This window comes from Pundamilia nyererei, unplaced genomic scaffold, assembly GCF_000239375.1.
Source record: "Pundamilia nyererei isolate P.nyererei 1_Seehausen unplaced genomic scaffold, PunNye1.0 scaffold00183, whole genome shotgun sequence".
NCBI lineage: Eukaryota > Metazoa > Chordata > Actinopteri > Cichliformes > Cichlidae > Pundamilia > Pundamilia nyererei.
This window is the reverse complement of record NW_005187584.1, coordinates 397,045-419,930: the sequence shown is the minus strand read 5'-3', so window position 1 is coordinate 419,930 and position 22,886 is coordinate 397,045. Positions and strand designations below refer to the sequence as shown.

Sequence of the window (22,886 nt, the reverse complement as noted above, 5' to 3'; positions counted from 1 at the left end):
ACACACACACACACACACACACACACACGTAAAATCACATGATAATGGTTATGAGACATTTTAATGGGAACCTGTCAGACCTGAGGCTTTGTTTGTGTCCGTGCATCTTTCCACAGCAGTGGAATTCAGAGGTTTGTGCTGCAGTCACCGTAAAAAGAAGGAAAAAAGTCTAACCAAGCAGGTCTGTGCCTGTCTCCCTCTTCCTGTTTGCGGTCACATCCTCTGCAGAGGCATTCGCCCCCTACCGGCCCTGTTATTTGATGGGCCTGGCTGCGAGGAGCTGGACAGGTCTGAGGTCAGGGGTCGCGGAGGTGTCGGGCTGATGACCCAGAGGTGACACGTCGCATGAACATGCATGCTTTGCATTCTCAGGTAGTCATGGAGGAAGCATGGAGCATAGTGGGGGGAGAATATCAGGTGTCGATTCAGATCCAAACCAGCTTCACTGGTTAGTGACATTTATAATTACAACATAAATACAACATAACCTAAAAATCCATATTTATTGAATTATCTTTAACTTAAGAGTCAATTTAATATGAAATCTCTGGATTTTATTGACTCAAAGTCCGTGTCCAACAGTCAGGAGGAACAGATGATGGGTAACAGAAACAATAGGACAACATGTCTTCATTCACCACCAGTTGTTTGATGAGGCAAGACTAATGGGTTAGTGAGCCTTTGCTTGGCTGAATCACCTTATGCTGAATACATAACCTGAAGCTGCTCATGTTCAGAGTTTCAGTTTAAAATCAGCTGGAAGCAGAACATCTTTACAGGTTCTCTGCTCGGCCAAATGCAATTTACAGCTGAGGCCCGGCTGTAAAGTTACCGCAGCACAAACTGTCAAGTACTCGACTCTAGTCTGTGCACCTAATTCCTCGTCTTACTGTGGACCAATCGTAGCATCTTTTACTGTAGTATTTGTGATGCTCTCTGTCATCAAATCAACAGGTAGTCGGCTAACTTTGATCTCCACTGTTGAAACCTAGATAAGGACTATTTATTTCCTTTTGCATTTCTAAAGCAAATCTTGATGTAAAACGTCATCAAAAGTGTTGACAGGCTCAAAAAGTGTTACAAAGGGTGAGATGTGATAGTGCTGCCGTGGAGAAAGGATGTTTTTAAAAGGTCAGTGCTCCTAAACTGCACAGTGGAATCTTGTTTGTGGTTTTTGGGAAGCGTGAAGGACAAAGAAAGACAAGTTAACCGTGAGGCGGCTGAATATTTATGTCACAGTTACAGAGATGAAATGATCTAGAAAACTTTACTGCTCCTATCTTACAATCATGAATCCAGACCTGCGGCGTGCACTTCCTCCTTCAGGCCTTAAATATGATTACAGGATTTCCCTGCCTCACTACAGAAACCTGTTTCGACTTCAGGTCCTCTGTTCGTTGTTAGAAGAGCAGCGCTCGCATGCCTCCGCTCTGCGTTTCCATTAACCTGCCCCCCAAGTTTGAGTGAGAGCACGTTTGGTATTTATTCCACAGCAAAATTAAAGAAATATGAAGTGTGTCTGTGTCTCCATGAGTACTGAAAAAAAGCTGAGCCCCTGTAACCAGAATAATACGTCTCCACAGCGAGGTAGGTGACGGTGGACAGCGAGTGGGTCAGAGACCCCCCATGGAGCAGTCTGCCGATGGTCCTCAACTGTTTGCCACTGGTTGTAACAAATCCTACGTGGCCACAAACACTGAAAGCCTCACAGCGCCTCAAACTCTGCCTCCTGATTAAACGCCTGCAGGACTGCACGAAACACTGAAAAGGAAAAAAGCAACCAAAAGAGAAAAAGGCCAACAGTTATTAAGCACAAACATTCAAATCCATCCGACTCGTGTTCATATTTCATGACTGTCACCACAGCAAAGATAAATGACACCACGACAACCGCGTTTGAAGGGTGGAGCTCGTGGACGTTACCAGGAAACCACCAGGAATGCCCCGCCCTCCGATGACAACACAAATCAAACAAGGACAAAGTGGCTAAAACTCTGGTGTTTGTGGCCTCTGGGCCCCATAAAGCCCACAGCCACAGAGCCTCTGCAGCAACATTATGAACCCAGAGCTGCAGCCTTTGAACTGTTGCTGCTTTGCTCTTTAAATACATCCAGGATCGACCACAGGCCCGTCCTCTTGGTAAATGTTTCTGTATGTGTCTCTAAGTGTCACTCGTGATAGTGACTGACGGCAGCTGAAGCCTCAGTATCAGCCGTCATGAAGCACATCGAGATTTCCATCAGCACCTCCGAGTCTGCGCTGGTCCTGCTGCAGTGCTGCAGTATCAGGCAATGCAACCGAAACATCTGCAGAGGTTAATCTAGAGTATCGGGTCAGGAGATGTGTGTAGGCAGAGTGAGATAAAAGTGTTGATTTAGTGCCACAGAGCATGTCCCGCATGTGTTTGTGTGCAGCCTTGCATGTCTACACCTCAGCAGAGGTTTATTTGAGCATCCTCTGCTCGTGGATGATCCTGTGCATCTGCACTACACCCATGAGTGCTCCAGCTTCCCGACAGGGACTGAGAGCTTACAGGCTGCTCAGTAACAGAGCGAGGAGGTTAAATTACCATAAGCGCTGACCCTTGGGTGGGAGGGGCACAGGTGGCCTCGTGTGTGTACTCTGTTAGTCTGGCAGCTCTGACACTGCTCGACTTCAAACTTATTTTCAGGGCGACGACTCTGCCAGCTGTCATAAACATTTCAAAGAGCAGCTTCTGGTCCTCAGCTACAATAAAACCCCGGAGAATATTTTGAGATGTTTGTCGGGCGTGAGCTGCAAATGCAGAGGTGACGTCTCAGCTCCAGGTCTGGGACTCTGCCCTATTAATAAACTGTGAGGAAGTGGTTTGGCAAAGATAAACACACGGGAGGACTTGGATTACACATCTGTTCGTTACAAGAGGTCTGCTTCTGTTCTCTGAAAAATCTAGGTCATCAATGGCAGAGCGGGCAGCAGAACCCTTCACGACTCCCTTTGTTTCACATACACGTCGCTCCAGTTCACAGAATTATCAAGTAATGTGTTCAACATCTGAAAACCTTTCAAAAGGCCCAGAAATACTCGTAACTCATAATACCATTCACAAACGAGCCAGAGAAATCCAGGACGAAGGGAAATTCCCGACAAAACATTTGGCGACCAAAGCTGACAGACTTTTGGGACAATAAACAGATTGTCCAGCTGGTGTTTGTGCCAGTGAAACTTTCAAAACAACATTAAATAAACTGGTCGTGTGCAGCACGCAGGATTGGAGGAGCCAAAGTGCAGGAGGGCTTTGCTGCTGAACACCAAAATAACTAAACTGAATATCCTCCTGTTGGAGGAGTTTGGTTTGGGGAAAGTTTTTAGGCTGAAATTACATAATTGATAAAAGCGCTGTCGCTGTTAACATCTCAGAGATGTTAGAGCTGAAACGTTTCATTGGTCTGTTTCAGATCGTAGCCAAAGATTTGTAGCTGTGAAGACCTCTGAGAATGCAGTACCTACAGATAAAAGGTCAAAGGTCAAACATGGTAATTGGTAAATGGCCTGTATTTGTATAGTGCTTTACTAGTCCCAACGCGCTTTACACATCCAGTCATCCACCCATTCACACACTGGTGATGGCAGCTACATTGTAGCCACAGCCACCCTGGGGCGCACGCACATGTGCGACATAAGACATAACATGACATAAGACTGTTTTGTTTCCATTTCCATGATGTCGAGGATATTGATCCTGAAGATCATTCTTCAGACGCAGACACACTACATGCGATCGTTGCTCCAAGTTCTTGCAAAGGAGGAAATGAAGAGTGGAAAATGTCTGAGGCTAAACTTGGACAAGACTCAGAGTCTGAGCCAAGACTTCCAGGAACTCCAGATTAATCATGAACCTGAGATTTGGTTTTTCAGACAAGAAAGAGGCAAACATGTGGATGTTGTGTGCAGACAGCTGAAGCATCCACATGTTTGTGTCTGGCTCAAACATATTATCGGTCTCAGCCTTTGGATGATGGCTTAGAAAATAAAAACAGTGAGTCTTAAAAACTCGTCAGGATCTTTTTGTTGTTAGTGTCAGCGCTAAAAAAGCATATTTGGGGTCTGACTTTACAAGAGTAACATAAATAAGAGTCCACGGGGAGGGGGGGAGCAACAAAAAGAGACACAGCTGGGCACCGCTGGCCTACATTGCTCTACTTTCTCTAACAGCACAAAGAGAAAACTTATGTGACACATTAAGCATCAATCTGTTTTCATGGTGCTTAATTATAGGAGCCGAGGGCAAAAAGACTTCTGAGGTCAGACTTTTATAGCGGAGCGGGATCTGCCGAGGCCCCATTAAACCGTCAATCCCATTTGGACGACTGAAATATAAACTAAAGGACACAACAAAGTAGCATCTGAAGGACAAATCCTCGTCCCATCTCAGTCCATTCAGGAATTTTAAAGCCACAATGCTGGACGTATTGCAGGACTTAAAGATGTGACGACAGTGTCAGAGCTGCGCTGACGTTCACACCAATCAGTCAATAACCTCAAAACGAGACTGAAAACTATTTTTGTTGTCCAAGTAGGTGAACTTGCAGCGACTTCGTCCAAATTCCTCAAAATCGTATTTTCCACAACCAAAAAGTAAATTTTGGAGCTGTTATTTGAATTTCTCTTCTGCACAAGAATGTGTTTACTCTTGGCCAGACCAAAGTCATCCCACACACAGCTGCTCGAGTGATACGAGGGAATGATGGATCGGTTGCCTTGTCTTACCCTTGCATGAACCGGCATTCACACCTAGAGCGAGGCCGCGTAACGTGAAGATAAGAAAAACTGCCCTCGAATCAATCAACTACACTAATCTAGGGGGAAGAAAAAGTCCAGTCACTGAAATGAGGCCTTTCCAATGAGTCACAACTCAGATAACAGGATGTCCCAGGGGGGCGAGAGGAAATCCCCCACAATCTGGAGAGGAAACATACCACCAGACCTCTCAAAGCTAGCTGTGTGGAAAAGTTTGAGTGTCGCCAACATGAGGTGCTTTTCCTACGCTACCTTCTACACAAACACGGGAAAGAAATGCATCATCATTACTGCTGATGTATGTGGGGGCAGATCCAGAAATATGACTTCCTAAGAAGAGGCTGATCTCATTTCCTCTCCATTCACAGCTGGCTCTTGTTGAGCTCCTGAGAAAGAAATCAGCTCCAATGTTGCCTTTTTTTCTCCCATTTTCTTGTCTGCGTCCACCCAGGACAGAGATGTGACACAGCCTCCGGCCACGACTGCTCTTTCCATTAACTTCATTAGCTGCGATCCACAGACACGATATTCCAGAGACGTTTGTTTGGGTTTCATTGGCTTCAGTGTCAACGCTGTGATCTTCATCATGTGCAGTATTGTGAGGAAGACTAATAGATGGAAACAGGCAAGAAGAAGGAAAAAAGTAATCCATCATAAAAGGCTCACATTCTTCACCGTCAGTGGAAACGCACACTGGGTGATGTAGCCCGAGGAGGCGCTGCACAGGAATGCTTGTGTTAGCAGCTGAAAACATAATAACACACTTACAACATGTGTGTTTGTCCCAAAGCACAATGCCTAAATTACAAAGCGGGGGTGACGAGTATGTGTCTCAACTTTCACTGAGGAATCCACCCACATGCTCCGAGTGCTGGAAAAACCCTTTGGTGCCGTAGGTAATAACCCCCCCGACGTGTTTCCTAGGCCTGCAGGATAACCACAGATGTTTGAAAGCAAGCCATGACAGCTGTAAGAGGTGGGACTGATAAAGCACACCTAAGACAAGAAACATCCCCCTGCCCTGCTCTGACATGACAAAAGTCAGTGAAGGTCTACTTAACACTTAAACACAGGACAAATTTAGCTTCACTTAAAAATCCTCACATACAAAGGCCTTGAATAACCAGGCTCCATCAGCCTACCTTAAGAAATTCATCCCATCATATTCCCAATATCCCAGTAGAGCACTTTGCAAAAGTAGAATGGGAGGCAGAGGCTTCCAGGCCCGTGTCCTGTAAAACCAGCTCCCAGTTTGGATTCAGGACACAGACACTCTCTGCTTTTTTTGATAAAGCTTACCGTCTGGATCAGCTGATCCAGAACTTTCCCTGTTATTCTCCTACAGGCTCTTTGTGTATACACCATCCTCATCCTCCAACAGGCAGGTGGCTGCCCCGCACTTATCCTGGTTCTCCTGTTAAAATGAAGCTTTTCCTTCCCACTGTCACCCAGTCCTTGTTCATCAGGATCATTAGGTTGTTGAGGTTTTCCCTCTAATATTGTAGGGTCATCACCTTACAGTATAAACTGTAAGGTTTATACCTTATAAACTTTATACAGTATAAACTGCATTGAGGCCAAATGTGTGCTTGAACTGGTGATACCCAAATAACAGAGGAGTTGAACTGATCTACAACCAGATCACCTTTACAGGAGACACCAGAGCCAGTCAGGAGGTGTGTCTGGTGTGTTAATGAGCAAGAGTGCAGGCTGATGTCATCAATATCACGTATACTTCAGTAAATTTGTTGTTATGGTGTTCACTCAGTGAAACATTTATAGATCTAAGCCACAGTTCCTTAACGAGACCCTGAAGTTGTTATCGTGTGAGGAAAACTGTCTATTGGCTGCTGGACGATCCAGTTCATTCATTCCTACATCCAATGGGGAGTACTCCTCATGATGTCATGGCTTTTATAGCCAGCTATAAACAGCTTCATTTGTTTTGTTGTCATACCTGCTGACACATACTGAACAAAAGCGGAAAAAGAGTTTGTATAATTTCCTTCATGTGTTTGGTGGGAACTGGGAACAATCCCATCCAAACATTTGGAACCACGGATTCAGATGAGCTCACTCTGACCTGGCAGCAGTGCAGCGTCTGAGGCCATTACAGAGCTTGCCCTTCATGCCACACGTGCAGCCCGGGTGGAAGCCTCCCACTCGCTGTCGGTGCACCGAAACCTCACCGCCTGTGCCATCAACCACAGCCAGGCTGTACTGTAAAGCCATGGAAACATGAATGACCCAGACTGCACTGTATGTATGACACGTCTGCATGCTGCTGAAAACCACACCGCCAACGGCAAGTAAGAGGACAAGAAGGGTTGTGATTGTTGGCTGTGACAGAGCCACCGAGTGGAGGCCCACACTGGAGTTTGAGTGAGGAGGCAGACAGGATGAAGAGGCTGCTTTATACATGGAGCATCTTCTACGAAGGTATTAATGTGCTCTTATTTAAGGATAAAGCCGGCCTGCTGTCTGAATCTAGTGCCAGCTCCAACGTGATGAACAAATGAAGTCGTCATTGCTGCAAAACTTAAATTCACGTTTTTAGCCCAGAGCAGCGTTTTCCCCACAGACTATAGCAAACAAAAGGAGAGTTGTTTACTGTCCAACATCCACATGATGTCATGAAGACATTTCTGCACAATGGCTCTACTGTATAGAAAGTCGCTGGCCCTAATACGAGTCCATGTTACAGACTCTCTGGGGGAACTAACCACTCATTTCGTCAGAGTGACACAGTTTCAAAGGTTCAGCTTTCTGCCCAAACCATGTAAAAATTCCTCTTGGATGAAGAGATGCTATAAACCACTGACCCAAAGAGAAGTAGCCCTGTCATTGGGTCTGTTTGTATCCCCACTGCTGCTTAGTAACCAACCCACAAGGTGAGTTTCTGCGTGGGTTTCGTTAATATCGCCAGACGTATGCCAGCCTTTTTGAGGCGGACGCTAATTTTAGGAAGAATTTATTTTTTCCCCTACTTCATGCGATATTACACCATTTCTAAATGATTCGAAGTATTTTTTTATTATATTATATCCTATAAAAAAACACCTCAAAAAACATCTTAATGCATCTTAATTCAGTTTTTTAAATATATATACAGTATATAGCACCAAATCTCAACAATGGTTGCCTCAAGGTGCTTTATATTGTAAGGTACACACTATGTGATAATACAGATGATCCCCCCCATAAGCAAGCATTTGGCGACAGTGGGAAGGAAAAACTCCCTTTTAACAGGAAGAAACCTCCGGCAGAACCAGCTGACAGTACAGTACATCCAGAAATCTGTGGTGACGGGAGGGACACGGGACAAATTACACACTGTGGAAGACAGAGTTTAATAATTAAGTATTGAAGGCAATGTGGCGCATAAACACAGCGAGTGAAGATCGTTGAGATCGTATCGCCACAACACTGGCGAGCAGCTGATAACTGTAATTCTTTACATTTTGTCACTTCTGTCTGGAGAAAAACAAGCTGTGAGAGTTATGATGCTAAAGTGCTTCAACATGAAGAGTGGCTTACAGACAGGCTATCTTTTAGCTAATATATTGATCTGGTCTAAATGAGAAGAAGTAGCAAAGTAGTAAAAGACGGTCGTGAGTAGTTCCACACTGTTGACCGACATCCAAAATGTCGCTGGGCTCCATTGCACGTGAGTCACGGTTAAAGTAAGAAAGTCAGTTAATTACAGACACAGCTTATGATTGATTTCAGCTGTGCCAAGGAACACTACACTCTCACAAACATTCACCATGAACCAGTGAGATAATCTTAGGGCTTGACACCTATAATTAACAAAAACACTAACTACACCGTATGGCCTTTAAAAAGAAAATCTGTTTTATTTTACAAGTTTCTGGTCATCCAGGAAAGCGACATGAAAGGAAATCTCCTGCTATGTCAGCACGTTGTGGCTCCATGGAAAAATGTACAGAAAGCTGGCTGTAAACCAAGTGCACGTCTGCTCAGTATATGCTTAAAAGGCTTCTTTGGATTTATGTTTCTAATCTGCTCGGGTGTGAAAACAGCAGGACCTCATCCACAATAAGTGGCATGGTTGCTCTACAGAGGTTGTTTCTGATGCAGCCATGAAGTGTATACAAACGATGCATTGTTCTCAGCCCACGGCCCCACTCAGCAGCGCATAGTTTCCACATTTACACCACTTAATAGCACAGTTACACAACAGCACAGGCTGTAAATCACAGCATATTCTAATATGTAGTGAAAATCATTAAGTAACCATTATGTTGGAATGGCACAGTGCAGCTTACTGTTGCGAGTTAGCGCCACACGACACTACTCAAACCCCCAAACACAGAATATATTTCTCTGAGTCAGTGAGCTTGGCCTGCTTCAATACATCAGCTGTTTACTTGCAGTTTGCTGTGGCTGTAAACAGAGTTCGGACCCTTTGTTACGGCCCTAGCAGGGCCTCCTCCTGAAGGTGCCTGTGTGGGCGTGTCCCACCACCTCTTCTGCCTGAGGTGCCACCTTTCCCTGTTACACAGCTGACTCACATCAGTAATTAAAAGTATTTAAGCCCAGGGAAAGGTGAGCTCTGGGCCAGAGTGCTGTTAGTGTGGTTACAGCTAGTGAGCTGCATGTCTGTGTTTGCAGCTAGTGAGCTGCATGTCTGTGTTTGCAGCTAGTGAGCTGCTCTCTTTCTTTTTGGCTTACGTTTTACTTTATTGACCAACGCCTGAGTTTTGTTTGTTTTCTTAAATAGTGATAGCGGCTTGTCCATCTCTTTTAGTTGAGCTACTTTAATAAAGCTATTTAATCTAACCCTTTTGCCTCCTTGACTCCTTTTTCTGACCCGGACACTTTTTGTTACTTCCCCCTCACCGCCTGGACCCATCTAGGGGAACGTAACACCCTTGCTTAGAAACATTCAGCCTAAGCTGATGTGTTTATTATCAGCATGCTTCTAGGACTTAGCTTGAAGCAAAGTAAATATTGAAGATTCAAATCTAAAACTTAAAAATGTTCTTTATCATCTCTTGAAGGAAAATGTCCTGTAACACCATAACAAGTACGACAGCAGTAACACGACGCTGTAGGGCAGCTTTTCTAAGACAATGAGCACAAAACAACATCAGGCTTGAGGTAATGCGACATACCGTGTTCCCATGTTGCATGTTCATGTGCAATACTGCAATGCATTGTGGGCTGCTTCTTGTTGAGTCTGACCGTGGCTGTGAATAGAAACGTACGCTGCAGACAAACTAAGGGCTGGTCAGGACCTCGACCTTTCCCGCCCGAGCAGTAACTCTGTGCCAGACCTAAAGCACTCCAAGTATTTGTGTCTGCTAAATTAAGAGGCCTGTCGAATCCATTGGATGGGCCATGTTTCCACACCAGGCAACAAAGATAATCGTGCAACTATTACATTCTTACAAAACAGACATTTTGCTGCATGAGAAGAGACACTGGAGCCTTCTAATCTATAAAAATAGTTGGCTGCTGTTCAGGAGAAGAAAATAAGAAGGACATCGTTCCACTGGCTGAACCCTCATTATCATTAGTTACCGGGTGGAAATGCAAAGACCTGTCGATAATTACGACCTCTGCATGGACAGAAGAAAATGGCAACATATTCATCAAAAGCAGATTCAGTTTCAATTCTCAAATTCAGTTTTAATTATGAAAATGACTGAGCGAAACAAGAAGAGGCTTTCCTTTGTCCTCTGTGCAATCGAGCCGCGAACCTTCGGATCCTCGCGTCTTTCTCAGGACTCGTAAGGATCAGTAATATCCTCCATAACTAAAACCACACAACTCAGAGATTAAGCAAACAGGAAGCAGAGACGGCACAACAAAGCAGCTCCAGGCACAAGACAATAATCGACTGTAAACACGCCACCTCGCTATACGGAGCAGGCGTAGCTATGGTTACACTGGAGACGCTCGGGATGGACGTCAGACTAAAGAATGCGACTCTGCTTTCAGCATAATGTTTACGATTACAGCAGGAGGAAGCGTTTGTTCCCGTATCGCTCCGTCTAACAATGCCATCTGCATGTCGACACTCGTGTCTTCTCTTTCACTGAGTGTCAGGATGTAATGCATCGTCTTGAAGTGGCAGCTCTCAAAATCCCAGTGGGAGAAAAAACGTTTACGTTCATGTGACGTCACATCGCAGAGAGCGCTTCATATCAGCCGCTCGTCCAAACCATCCACTGCTAAACTGTCAAACTGAATGCAAACACATCCAAAGCGAACCAAAAGACAGCATCAGAGTGTGGTGACGTGTTTCAAACAGGCCGAACACGCTGCAGTACACAAACATTACATCGTGTGTATCAGCCAGACTGGATCTCTGGATGTGACTCAGCGAGGTTAAAACTGGAGCGATGAGGTAACATGTTACCTACAAAAATGTAACTATTACTTCATATTACATTATATATCTTACTTATCATTATCTCTTTGCAGGTTCTGGTTTTAATTCATTTGCCATTATATCATCACAAACACATAAATACACATTCAGTTCTGCTAACTAGAATTCACAGACCTGTACACTGTATTATTAAAAATAAAAAAATAACAGACAGCGTCTAGTCCTGAAAGATGAAGCTGATGAGGATGTGCCTAAACTCGCTTTTATTAGCCATGAGAGGATATCTGTTGTTGCAAACAGAAGTCTGACTATAAAAGCGTAAAAGAAAAAGCTCGCCTGCTCACTGTCACCGCAGTAAATGCTTTCCTTTAAGGTCTCAGGAGAGTTTCACTGAATGCATCACCATCCCGTGAGAATAAAGAATGACAAAGCATTATTATTATAATGCTATTAATTAACATGATGCTGCGAAATGCTTGTGGTGCCAACCCAGCAGGCCCGTTCAGAGGAGACCTACAGGAGGCCCGTCCTACTGTCAGTGTGCACAGTCCTGCTGCTACAACAGACCTGACAGACCTCTGCAGTCAGAGCGGGCTTCCTTTAACGTGGACAGACACGCCGCGGTGGCACTGAGGACAGCGTTGTACGTGCACCGGTTTTTGTGTCTCACTGGCTCGAGCGCGCGGCAGACTGATCGAATTCTGAGGCGTACGACTGGATTTGCTTGTGTCTGACCGACCTCTCCATCGAAAAGTATGTTTGGGTTTATTGACACATCGCAGTGAAATGGATTTGTTGCATTTCATGACATAAAACGTTTGTTTTTTGACTAGCACGCAGTGTCCCTTAGTCCCTCGCTCACGTCCACACGATGAAAGGCAGCTCACAGCTTTCCAGACCAGCGGGCGTCTTCATACACACAGCCTTCTTCTCTTGGCCGTTTTGAACAGACTCTTTCCATTAGACGCATAAATTCATTTGTTTTGAACTTTTTACTTTTGCCCAGTCCAGGTTTTAAGTCCTGCATGCGTTTGTTTGTCTCACACTTTCAGCCGTTAATCAGTCTAAGAAAATAAAAAGGTGCGAGCGGGAGCTGATGTAAAAACTGATTTGGGTTTCACAGATGATGCGATGCGGCTGCTTGGGTGGAAATCCTTCATTTATAGCAAAGGTTCATCTGGCTCGAGACATAACTCCACATATGTTGGGGTTTAAAATAACTGCTCGCAGCGTTCTTGTGCTATTTTCTCATTTAGAAACGAATGCATTATTTTTGTAATCAACAGTGTTGTTTTAGTGTAAGCACCATGTATAATGGTGTAAACAAGACGGGGAAATGTGATGTTATAAAGCATCTCTGTGATATGACAGCCAGTGCTTTTAGACGGCTTATTCTTACAAATGACATGAAGTTTACCCAAAATATTCAGACCAGCAGCTTACCCATGATGTCATTGGTCCATGACCTCAGAGAAGGATCTCTGCTTGGCTACAGATGACATAATGTGCAGCCAAAAAGGACAAAAGTCCCTTTGGTTGCACACTTTCTCCTCCTTTCTCCCACTGCTGTCACATCACTGTGATGAAGCAGACAGGCCTGTCGTTGGCTGCCTGTTGAACTCTGTTATTCGTTACAATTCAGAGATCTACAGCAGATGTGAAGGCCCCGAGGTCAGTAACACCCAGGGTCAGGTCAACATGGGATCGTGAAAACATGACTGGGGAGAAAAAACGTTCTCTAAAGACAAAGGAGCAGGTCTGAGCAATGCTGAGCATCAGGATGTCCCGCTGGTTCTTTGGTAGTGAAGAGTCAAAAGGAACGATCTGAGCAAACTGGAAATAGGAAGGCGTGGCCCTGCCAGCTGTTCATCTTGGTGATGTGTAGCATAGGGTGGATGCAGCTGCATGGCTGTGTTTGTATGCTCAGGAAAAACATCTGCAGTGGGACATTTACAGCACAGTCTGATAACCGTCTACAGTATGCCAGTCTCTTCTGTGCTAAACTCAGCAAATGCACTGCAGCTCTGCAGGATGTTAAACCTATTTCTAGTCTTCGAGCTTCCTACATGGTCGATCATCTCAGAGGAAGCATGTGAGAAGCACGTGCTCTGCTCAACACCCTCGATTAAACCAAAACCTCGCTGAAGCAGACCACCTCCCAGCGTGTGCCCACTGTGATAAAAACCAGACAACTCCGGACAATCTCCCAACACTGCCCGCTGTTCCTGTGGTAAAACGAATGCTACGTAAATGTGTGCACATGTCGGGACCCTGTGTGCAGCCTGATGACAGCAGACTGGGCTGATAAATGATCAACACTTTAAATTGGATGTTCCTGGAAACAGCTGTGGGTCAAAGCAAATAAACTGTCCTCTTAATATTAATGAGAAGCCTGGTGAAAGCTCCAAAAGGAAAGGACATTAGACACACTTCACTTTCAGCTACTTCCTGCTCACACTGGTGTGAGAGCTTTGGTGTGGACCACACAACTGAACCAAAGACAACAGTCACGTCAGCTTTTTAGGCAGAACAGAGGACAAACATTTCCCCAAGCATTTAGGGGATGTGTTTTCCACGTTGCATTGGAATTTAAGATAAAGACCTCAGAATTAACTTGCATGCTTCAGTTTTGGGCAAACCCCATCTCCTGGTGACGAGGTCTCCAGTTTCCAGAGTCAGTAAGGACTATTGGACCCATATTAGATCCTCAGCTCTTAACATCAGCCAGGTTACCACACAGCTTCACTGTGCATTAAGACACAAGCCACACAGGGCCCAGCACAGCTGTGTTGCTTTATCCCTGCACTCCTTTTGGAGCGCTACAGCCAAACTACACTTGCACAAGCCTCGAGCTAAACCCATTATTGTCAACACAGCGAGGTCGAGAGGGTGGAGACGATCACAGCTCGGCCCAAGCAGAACCACAACAGCAGAACAGTATCAGTTACCTTCTGCTTTGCTAGTTCAGTGGAAATGTATACACTCACATCTTGCCATTGTCGTGTGTGCTTAACCAAACAGACAAAGGGGATAACAGGCATGTGACCTTACTCTGCTCTGAGGCCTGCAGCTCTGTGCAGCTGGGACCTCACACAAAGCACCACAAACCTCCTGCCATCAAGAGTCATTTTACCCACTTTAGTGAGGAAGATTCAGGTTCCTGTGCACTCGCCCTTCTTTGCGGTTTCCACTCTTAACGGCACACAACTTATTGTGGTCGAGCACAAAACCAACTTAATGCGACCGCACAATTTATCAGAACAAGCTGTGGGCTGGATATGAGACACATCACAACCCGATGAGTATTCTACCTCCTTTGAGATGTTGGCTAACGTGGCTTAAACCAGTGCCAACAGTTCAATTGTTCAAAATGTTTAGTCTGAATAAGCAAACGAGTAAAGCTCTTGAAGTGACCGCTGGCTACGCACAAGCAAACATTTTGATTAAAAGAAAACAGCAGCAGGGGAGATGGAGTTTAGCAGCGGGCATGCCAGTGGGTATGCAACTGATCAATGTAGTCTGTAATTCATTATCTGTGAGTCCCTCCTCGTGGTGTCAGCAGGCAGCTCTGTCTGCAGCATCCTCCAGACCATCCCAAGCTGACTTTAGTATTTTTCTGGGAAAGTCAACACACGTTACTCAGGCACACTTTGTGCGTCTCCTCCCTGTGTGCTTTGACACACTTGACTGACATAAATGTGGCTCCCACCCATCTACCAAAACACACCTCACGATTTACCAAAATCAGTGAAAAAAAAAGTGTGTAAATGCAAACCGACTTTTTCCACGCTAACTCAGGTTTCTGTGCTCAGACACCACAGAGACGTTTCAAAGCCACCAAACAAAGATCGACAGCCCCCATCAGAGGCATGCGAACCCTTCAATGTGAGAAAAGGGGGACAAAATCCACATGAACACGTCTAAATACTGGTCTTCCGCTTTTGCCCAAATCCTGCTTATCGGATAAAGAGGATATTGTGAACTTTCATGAAAAAGGAAAACGGTGCAGTCACCATGTGGTCAGTGTGACTAATCCGTCAGTGAATCCAAACTGAAGGCGTCCTGATTCCTGTCAGATCCAACTACGTCTGTTCTTCTACTTGGACTCATTTCCACAGAGGCCAACTCTGCTCCATTCATCTGTCTTTTTCATGACTGCAAACCGACGCAGTGTTTTCAGCTGATCCTGAACCAGCCTTCTGCTCTGCGGCAGCAGTTTGTTAATCAGGGCAAGAACAATATAGGTGCCACGCCCCCACATTCCTGTCATGGGTTCTCTGCTGAAATCCAGTCATGCAGAAGACCTTTGGCACTGCTAAGTGCCACAATGTCTGATCATCTGGGCAAATCGCAGCATGCTTCACCCAGGAGGGCATTATGATGGTGCAGGTGTGGAGCATTCTGACTCTGAATGAGGTGTTCAGTTTTACCACTCCTGTTTCCCCGTTACTGGAACAACACAGCAGCGCATTTGTTTTTTGGAACATTTCCATTTAATCTTCATTGTGTGACAGTTAAAGAAACACCAGTGAATCCATCACAAGCAGCAGCACAGCTAAAACCTTTTAAGGTGGACCTGAAGCATCAAGGGGGTTAGGGCTCTCATTCATTTGGACAGCAGCTTGGTCTTGTTAACCCCAAATAACCGCCCAGAGGCAACCTTTTCTTGGCTCGCCATTTAACAGATGGTTACCAAGTGGCAAGCCAAGTCTTGTATACCTAAAACTAGAACTTGCTGGTTTTAGTTTGCACTCAGACTAAAGCAGAACACGCTCGAGACCAAGAGCAGACACACACACACGCCATTCATAGTTTCCTCTTTTCAATTCTCCTCATCTTCCTTCCTTCACTTCTCAGGTCAACCGCAGAACGAGTGCTGCCGACACAAACGCACGACTCAGACTCAGCAGCAGCTGGACTGTTTTTGTTTGCTGTAACTGTGCCAGATGCAGAGCTCACTCTCTGTGTGCTTCAACCCTCGTGTCCCCTTATTATGTGCAGATGACGACACCATCATCTCAGACTCAGGCTCACTGCTTTTAATACAAAATCTTTTCATTCTTTCTTAACAAACAATCACTTTGTCCAGGATCTCGAGTCCAAACTAATGTGGACGTCTCAAAACAAGGAGCAGACCCCGGCCCAGCCTCCCAGGGCGCTTGAGTCTCACAGGTTCGTCAGTTTCTTTTCATTTAGCTTTTCTCTGATTCACGTACACACCCGAGGTTTTATATAAGCATACAGGATGTATGGAGTAGTATCGCAATCATGACCTTCCAGCTGTGCTGTAATCAAATCATCGTACTCATGAATGAGGTCGAGTTTTAAACTATCCCAAGGACCAGCAGCAGACTTGAGTGTCCTGACCTGCTGCCACGTTCTAGCACCATGCTGGGAGACACGGGAAAGTCCTCAAAGCAGAAAAGATCAATGGGACAGTCGGACAAATCGTGAGAAAGCTGCTTTCCCTCTGTTCTCATCTCTCAGAGAAAAGTAAACTCGAATGAACAGATTTACATGATTCCTGCCAAGTCTTTGCATTTTTCCCATCACTGCTGATGCATTCAGTCCCGTTCATTATTAGAACAAAGCCCATCAACAGGGTCATTAGACCATCCCACTGTCCCAAATCTGTACGAGACGACTCTAATGACAGTGGGCAGTCTGAGACGAGCCCTGCTGGGTCTGAAAACTCTCAGCTTAATCTACAGTAAGATGAAAATTACGTAAAGCAGGAGAAAATGTCTCCACAGCAGTAATAATGGACCATTACCTGTACACGATGGAGAAAGGGAGACGCAGCTCACTTTGGACCAGAACATCCACTATGCTGACTTTAATGCAACATGTTTTTACCTGCTTAACTAATCACAGCACTTCCCTTTCAGACTACAGAAAAGTAGACTGGGAGGCAGAGCCTTCAGTTTTCAGGGCCCTCTTCTGTGGAACCAGCTCCCAGTTTGGGTTCAGGAGACAGACACTATCTCTGCTTTTAAAGCTTGCAGGGCTGGATCAGGTGACCTGGTGACCTGGTGACCCGGTGAGTGTTTTCTTCGTCACTGTGTGTTTATGCATCACTCTGAACTTAACCATTAGTTATTAATAATCTCCTGCACAACGTGTTTTTGTCGTGTTTTTCTCTCTTCACCCTGAACCGCTCACAGCAGACGGCCGCCCTTGCCTGAGCCTGGGTCCACGGGAAGTTTGTTCCTGTTGAAAGGGAGTTTTTCCATCCCACTGTCACCCAGCGCTTGCTGATAGGAGGTCGTTTCATTATCGATGGTTTTCTCTGCACCCTTCAGCGTGGTCTCCTTCTTTTCAGTTGGTGTCCTGTTTTAAAGTTTGCACGTGTGCTGGATTTTCTCCATTTTATCAAAAAGGCCATCCTTCAGCTTGAATTTCATTGACAAAAGCAATGAAGCCAAGTTAGAGTGTAACAATTGTTTTGGTGTGACACAAATCCAAAAGTGCCACGTCAGCGCCCTTTGTGGGCATTTTCTCTGAGCTGTGGTTGAGGCCCTCACTCCCAGCGTGCTGCCTTCAGGCTTGGAGCACACTGCGGACTCATCCAAGTTTTTGGTGAACTGCTGGAAACCCTGATATAGGTCTAGTGTGAAATGCCAGAAAAGCTGATTGTAGTAGAAGTGCTGGACTCGCCGCAGAGATGCACAGGGAGAATATGGTGACGTAAACAGTGGACGAGAAAGCTTCCTGAGCACACACAGTATTTGGTGTGAACTTTGAAGATTTAAAATGTGTGGTGTGGGACTGAATGATGGCTGCCCCACCGACTGTCATAACAAAGAAAAATCTTTCATGAAACTTTTTTGAGAAGTTAAAAAGAAGTTTTAAGTTTTTCAAAGCAGCTCTTGGAATAACAGTGGATTAAAAACAAACTGTTGCTGGGAGAGTTCAGCGAGCGCACAAAGACCGCTACACAAGTTTCCCTTAATACTTACAAAAAAAGGTGATGTGCATCTTTTTTTAGAAAGGTACACAAACCACAAAAGGAAAATAAAATATTTGCCCTGCTGAACGACGGGCGAGCCGGAGACTTTCACCCAACAGCAACATTATGCCGTACAGCGTCAGGAGGAGGGTGTGGCACAGCGGAGCGTCAGAGACTACAGGAACACGCCTTTTTATAACAGCGTGCACTTAATGGTCAATGTGGCCAAACAGAGCAGCCCCGCTCTGCCCCTGCTTACCTGTGGTGAGCTCGCTGTTTCCAAAGGGCTCACAAAGATGTCAAAACAGCAAAGGCAGGGCTGTGTGTGCGTGCGCGTGTGTGCGTCCTTTTGTGGGGAAATAAAAACGAACCATTATGTGCCATTTTGTTCTCAAAACAGAGAAAACATGATTCTTTGCAGACGTAGAGAAACGTTGTCATATCTGGACGAGCATCTGTCTGTAAAGTCGAGTCTATAGTCACGTCTAGACAGGAGAGAGCGCTCAGCTCTGAATCTTTCGCTGCTGATTCAGGAGAAAGAACAAAAACCACCTCACAGCGAAGCAGCAGCCCTAACACGATCAACTTCCTACCACAGTAGCAGCTGTGTGTCATCACCTGGGCATGTGGGGCTGGTCTACAGTCAGCAGCAGTCCACATGTGGGAGGACGGTGCCAGCTGTCAGCCAGCTGGGTCAAGCTGCCCTCGTCTGACTTCAATGAAACAATCTTATTCCAGTTTTTCCTTTCTTACATTTTATAGCTTGATTTAGGGCTGCCACAAACAATTATTCTGATAGTCGACTAGTCACCGATTATTTTTGCTATTAGTCGACTAATCAGATCATCACCCATTGGACGTAAAACCTACAAGCTGTAGGTTGCACCAGCAGCATCTGCTCTTATATAACTATCATTGGTTTACAGCTTTAAGTGTTTACGGTGCTAACTAACAATAAAGACAAGATGATAGTTTATTACATTTTAATGACATTTGCAGATTGTTTCGGTGGAGTTTAATAAACTCCTTGCTATCTAAAATATAACAGGACACCGGAGTAAATTCTGGAGCATCTCACACTTCTGATGATCAGCTGTCTGCTTGACGTTTATTCAGCTGTGTAAAAACTATAACTTTAATCTCAGCCAAACCGATTTACTCAGGAACAAATAAAATACTGAAAAAAGCCAAACAATAACATTTTTAAGTTATCTAAGTGAAGGCTGGGAGTCCGGTGTTCTCACGGCTCTAGTTAGCCTAGCCCCCGGCTAGCTAACGAGCTAGTGGGTAACAGACGTCTCCGAAAACGTTGGAGCGCTTTTGAAAATATGCGGTGTCCTGATAAACTGAGCAGATATTTGAGGTTTACACAGCTACATTCTCGCCTGAAAATATGTTAAACGTTTATTTTGTGACCCAGAAAGAATAATAAGAGTAATATTAAAACTAACTAGCTGCCGCCATTGTTGGAAACTGAGCTGGGCTGCGCTATGAATTCTGGGACAGTTTCTTCTTCTTCGGGGTTTAATGGCAGCTGGCATCCTTGTACATGCAGTGCTGCCATCTTCTGTTTCAGTGCGTTATTACACTCTTAAATCCTACTACTTATTCCTGCGTCTTTTGTGATCTTACAAAGCTTCAAACGATGCGTCGACTATTAAATTAGTCGTCGACGATTTTGATAGTCGACGTAATCGTGACTAGTCGACTAATCGTGGCAGCCCTAGCTTGTTTGGCACAATCACATGCCGCGTGATAGTTGCACTAAGAATTAAAGCGTCCAAGCTAACGCGTTTACTGCTGAGGGACACATGAAGAAGTCGTGTCACAGCTGTAGCCATGTTGAAGAGTTCTGGTCCTCACGATCCATCCAAAACTCCAGGAGACGCTTCCCTCACCTTTTCTCCCCCCTCCCACACAAACTAAGAAGAACAGTGACTGGACTGACTAAACCAACACGGGGCTTTCCAACTTTTCTCTAAACATCCTTTAATGAGAATGGCCAGCAGTGTTTACAGTTTGGTGAAACCGTACACAGACAACCCACAAATATTCACAGACTGCCAGGGACACAAACCTACTCCTCCTTGGGGGACAAAAAGCAGCACACGGAGCCTGAATAAGCCATTACACTTTGTTCCCAACTCTCCTGCTTTATCTCTCTCTCAGATTGTTCCCACGCTTTGCTTTGTGCTCACCAAATGATGAGCCTCATGGGAAGTTCCATTTAGAAAGTCTGTGATAATGCAGACGTCATCTTAATTTGTGCCTCTTATAGACCTGAAGCTGTCCAAAGAGAAAAAGTCAAAGGACAGGCTGAATTTGTTAGTTCAGCGCACTTCAAGTGGACCTTGATGTATCCGCTTCATACAAACAAGCAGCTTTGTAACACTGTGGATGTGGGAAGAGAGAGATCGAAAACCCACAAACGTGTTGAAAAACCAACAGTGCACACTAAGAAGCCGCAAAGCCAAACAAAGCAAAGCACTGCTGTAAAACAAAGTGCACAGATCAGCACGACAGCATTCACAGCAACACAGTTTTATGTTACAGCACATTGTTGTGGATGGAGACTGAGAGCATCACTGTCAGCCTACAGATGTATAGAGCTGCATTATCATGACAAGCATGATTGATCTACAGGTAACTGAGCTGGTGGAAAAATCCAAGTATTTGTACTTGATTACAAAGTGTCACTTTGGCTCAGCAGTGTATCTACTGTATAATGTATTTATGAAAATGCTGTATTTGTGTTTTACAAAGTCTTCTAATATTTGCTGGTCTGGGTCTCTCAGCCTGAACAACAACGATGGATTGAAGCACTTTGTGAAACTGTCGCAAAGCAGCAGCGCTCCGTGTAGAGTCTTCTGGGTGGGTGTGTTTCGTGGGGTATCAAATTGCCCCTCGGGGATCATAAAGCGTATCTTGACTCTTAAAGTGATGGTTGCCAAGTTTTCAGTAAAAGAAAACTGGCAAGTGTTTTTCTAAATACTTTCATTTTCCTTTGATGTGTATTAACGTGTCTTGCAACAATAACACACCTACTGCACGCACCGTGTACGTGGGGTACATTGCGCAACACTGGCACAAGCAAAACTCTGCTGTTCTCTCGTCTCTCTGCTTCTTGTTGTCAGGCAGCAGAAACTTTTTCCTTTTTGATGAGGAATGCAGCAGGTAGCGCTGAGCAGACCAGCCAGACAAACCTTCCCCCGCCGAGTCCACAACAATAGTGCTCATTCAGCTCCAGCAGTTCACTCCTTCTCCCCCTCCTTACCTTCTGATACGCCTGCTGGAGGTAGTTGTACGGGATCCTCCTGTTGAAGTCCTGCACCACATCCTCGCTGACTTTGTGCAGAGACTGCGTGCCAACTTTCTCCTCGATGCATTTGTTCATACACGCTGCTCTCCGCAGGACCGAGTCGAAAAAGCGCAGATCCGAGAAGCTTTCATCTAACGGATGCTGGTCCTGGCACCTCAGCCGGCATCGGACTCTGGTGGCCCGGACCTGTCTGTGGCTGCTGAGCGCTCCCTCCATGTAGCGCACCACGCTCTCATAATCGGCACTGTAAAACGCTTCCACCGCGTTATCATATAAAAGGTCGTACGGCTCCAGCACACCGGCGGAAGATGGCAACACGGCTGAGAGCAGGACCGGGAGGAAGATAAGAGTCGGAAACAAGTTTCCATCCATCCTCTTCTCTTCAGGCTGCGAGGAGCTGCAGGCGGAGAGCACACAAAAATCAGCTCAGCCTCCTTTTCCAGTTCATCCAAGCGCTCCTCTCAGAGGGATCAGCCGAGCGAGGCGGAAATGGAATAATTACTTATCGAGGACGCACTTGTTACGACCCCCTCTCACTCCTTTAACTCCTCCCCTCCGAGATGAATGGCCAGGGTACACTCAAAGCTCGTTTTCGTAACAGGGAAACAGCCCCCACGGGGAAGCACGGGCAGTCCCGTGGGTCCCGTTTATTCAACGTTGAAAACACGAAACGCTGCGTTTAAAGGAGGAATGCACCGTTTAAACTGTTTGGGTTCATTGAGATAAAAAACAAAATCTCCAGTTTTAGACAATTTGAGCTCACTGAGACAAACCTGAAGATGTTTTCAGTCATAAAGAAACACTGAAAAGGAGACATTTGACTTCTCAGACCTAAAGAGTTTCCAAAAGTAACCGAGAGACATTCAAACAGGTAAGCAAATCCCCCAAAGCTGGTTCTGTTCACTGGATGTGTCGCCTTCACAGGGAGAAACGTTTTCGTCGCTCACTCCTTCCAAATGAACAGAATCAACTTTCTGGGAGTCCTAAACAACAAACTCTTCAGCTCATCCACATCAACGAAACTTCGTTTCCACGCTGTTTGGGCAACTTCAATAACTCTCATGTTAACTCAGCTACGCTGTTTAAGAATACATTCAGTTATACTGCGAGCGCAGGAAACAACTAGAAAATTCTTTGTCAACAAAAGAAAAACGCGCTCGCTCCGAGTCCCCGCCAGACGCAGACCCACAGCTTTCCCCACATCAGTGGACACTGTCTCCCTCTTCAGGTTTTCGATGTACAAACACTTTTTTAAAAACACCACAAAACGACATGAAAGTAGAGTCCAGGTCAAAGCACTTGCATAGACTTCTTTGATAAGTCAAGTCACTTTTATTTACATAGCTTTTATTCCTGGTCTCCAAACAAGTAAATTATAAAGAAGCAAGAAACCAAACGTGACAGAAATAAAAAGCACACAAAGCAGATATTTCAGTGATAATAAAAATGTGATGAATCGATAAAATAGGGGGGAAAGT

General features: G+C 45.2%; 1 protein-coding gene across 2 annotated transcripts in view; it reads right to left on the bottom strand.

The window, feature by feature from the left end:
* Window positions 1–22,063, bottom strand: part of p3h2 (prolyl 3-hydroxylase 2) — a 44,173-nt gene extending 22,110 nt beyond the window's left edge. The window contains exon 1 of one of the 2 annotated variants that reach the window (XM_005746756.2): window positions 21,364–22,063. In XM_005746756.2, coding sequence (XP_005746813.1) covers window positions 21,364–21,780 — 417 coding nt within the window. In that variant the 5' untranslated portion in view covers window positions 21,781–22,063. The remainder of the gene's footprint in view (window positions 1–21,363) is intronic. The other variant, XM_005746757.2, reaches the window with a different exon arrangement.
* Window positions 22,064–22,886: the final 823 nt, after the last annotated feature.